Source organism: Mandrillus leucophaeus, unplaced genomic scaffold (genome assembly GCF_000951045.1).
Source record: "Mandrillus leucophaeus isolate KB7577 unplaced genomic scaffold, Mleu.le_1.0 Scaffold30, whole genome shotgun sequence".
In the NCBI taxonomy this organism is placed as follows: Eukaryota; Metazoa; Chordata; class Mammalia; order Primates; family Cercopithecidae; genus Mandrillus; species Mandrillus leucophaeus.
Window position 1 is genome coordinate 545,960 of NW_012103143.1, and position 1,511 is coordinate 547,470.

General features: G+C 57.5%; 1 protein-coding gene across 1 annotated transcript in view; it reads right to left on the reverse strand.

Moving 5' to 3' along the window:
• CTSF (cathepsin F) overlaps window positions 1–1,409 on the reverse strand; it is a 5,023-nt gene extending 3,614 nt beyond the window's left edge. Inside the window, exons 1-3 of the mRNA XM_011986941.1 lie at window positions 1,248–1,409; window positions 703–937; window positions 518–593 (exon numbers count right to left, since the gene is read on the reverse strand). Of these exons, the coding sequence (XP_011842331.1) occupies window positions 518–593; window positions 703–915 (289 nt within the window). The 5' untranslated portion in view covers window positions 916–937; window positions 1,248–1,409. The remainder of the gene's footprint in view (window positions 1–517; window positions 594–702; window positions 938–1,247) is intronic.
• Window positions 1,410–1,511: the final 102 nt, after the last annotated feature.

Here is a 1,511-nt window from a genome sequence, read left to right on the forward strand (position 1 = left end):
TTTTTTTTTTTTTTTTTTTTGAGACCAAGTTTTCACTCGTCACCCGTGCTGGAGTGTAATGGCGCAATCTTGGCTCACTGCAACCTCTGCCTCCTGGGTTCAAGCGATTTTCCTGCCTCAGCCTCCCGAGTAGCTGGTATACAGGCATGCGCCACCACGCCCGGCTAATTTTTGTACTTTTTTTTTGGTAGAGATGGGGTTTCACCATGTTGGCCAGGCTGGTCTTGAACTCCAGACCTCAGGTGATTTGCCCGCCTCGGCCTCCCAAAGTACTGCAATTACAGACATGAGCCACCGCACCCGGCCAAAACCCATGGCTTCTGAGCGGGAAGATAAGGTGGGAGAAGGGACCAGGTACTCAGGGTAGCTGCCCAGTCTAGCAAGGCTTAGGGAGAATTACGGGGTCCTTGAACAGCTGCACTGCCTCTTGTCTTTCTCCTCCCCCACACCAAGGTGCCAAGTTGGGGGGAAAGTCCTGTTCTGATAGAAACAGGTACAGCCAAGGCTGGGTCCTCACCTTCCTTTGACTCATATGTCCGGTTATACGTAATGACAAAGTTCTTGAAGATTGAAGCCATCTTCACAGGCAAGTCCTGGATAGGTAGACCAGTCTTTAGGCTAACCAGGGAAACCCACTCCAGAGGGAAGGGAGGAGAAGGGCGATGAGGCAGTGGCTGGCTCCCCAAGCTACGGGCTCCTCACCTGGGGCAGGGGATCCTCATTCAACAGGGAAAGGACTGAGCTGAAAGTCTCATTTCTGCTGTCTGGATGGGGTTGGGACAGAGAAGAAATCATTGAGCCCTGAGTGAAGGCTGACTTGGGCTCCCCAGCAGCCTTGGGCTCTCCCAGCACCTGGAACCTTGGTGCCCACCGGGCCACAGTCCTTCCGCAGCAGCACGTGTTTTCCAAGTTCATCCAGAATTTCGAAGCTGCAGAGCTGGAGGGAGAGGAAGCAGCTGCTCTGGGGGCCTGGATCTGGATCTGGGGAGCAAGATCTGGGCAAGATGGAGCTGGAGGCTCTTCAGATTAGGGCCACCCCTAAGGCAATCACCCCATCACAGTGGACAGCTGCACCGGGACATCCTCCCCTTCAGAGCATCCTGGTTTCTGGCCCTCGGGGCCTGGGAAGTGGCTCGAGGTGGGGCATCAGCTGCATCAGATTCCTGCGTCTTGACCTAACTCGTCATAATCTAACTGCTGCCTTACTCAGCCAGGCGGCGGGGAATCCCAAGAGCCTCATCACTCACCAGGGTTTTCTTGGACGCGGGGAGCCGGCACACCGTGGGGTCGTTGCAGGGTGGCTCCTCCAGGGTCGCCTCCAGGGAGTACAGCGAACCCTGGCCCGCCTGTAGAGAGGGGCAGGTGAGGCGGGCACGGTCGGCCCTTCATGGCGCCCACGGCCCCGCCCGTGCGGTGCTGCCTGTTCCCCACCACCAGAGATCGGTTCGTCCAGCGGGCAGGCCCCATCCCAAGGTTAGGTCAAAGTTCCTATCCCTCGGACCCGGGCCCGG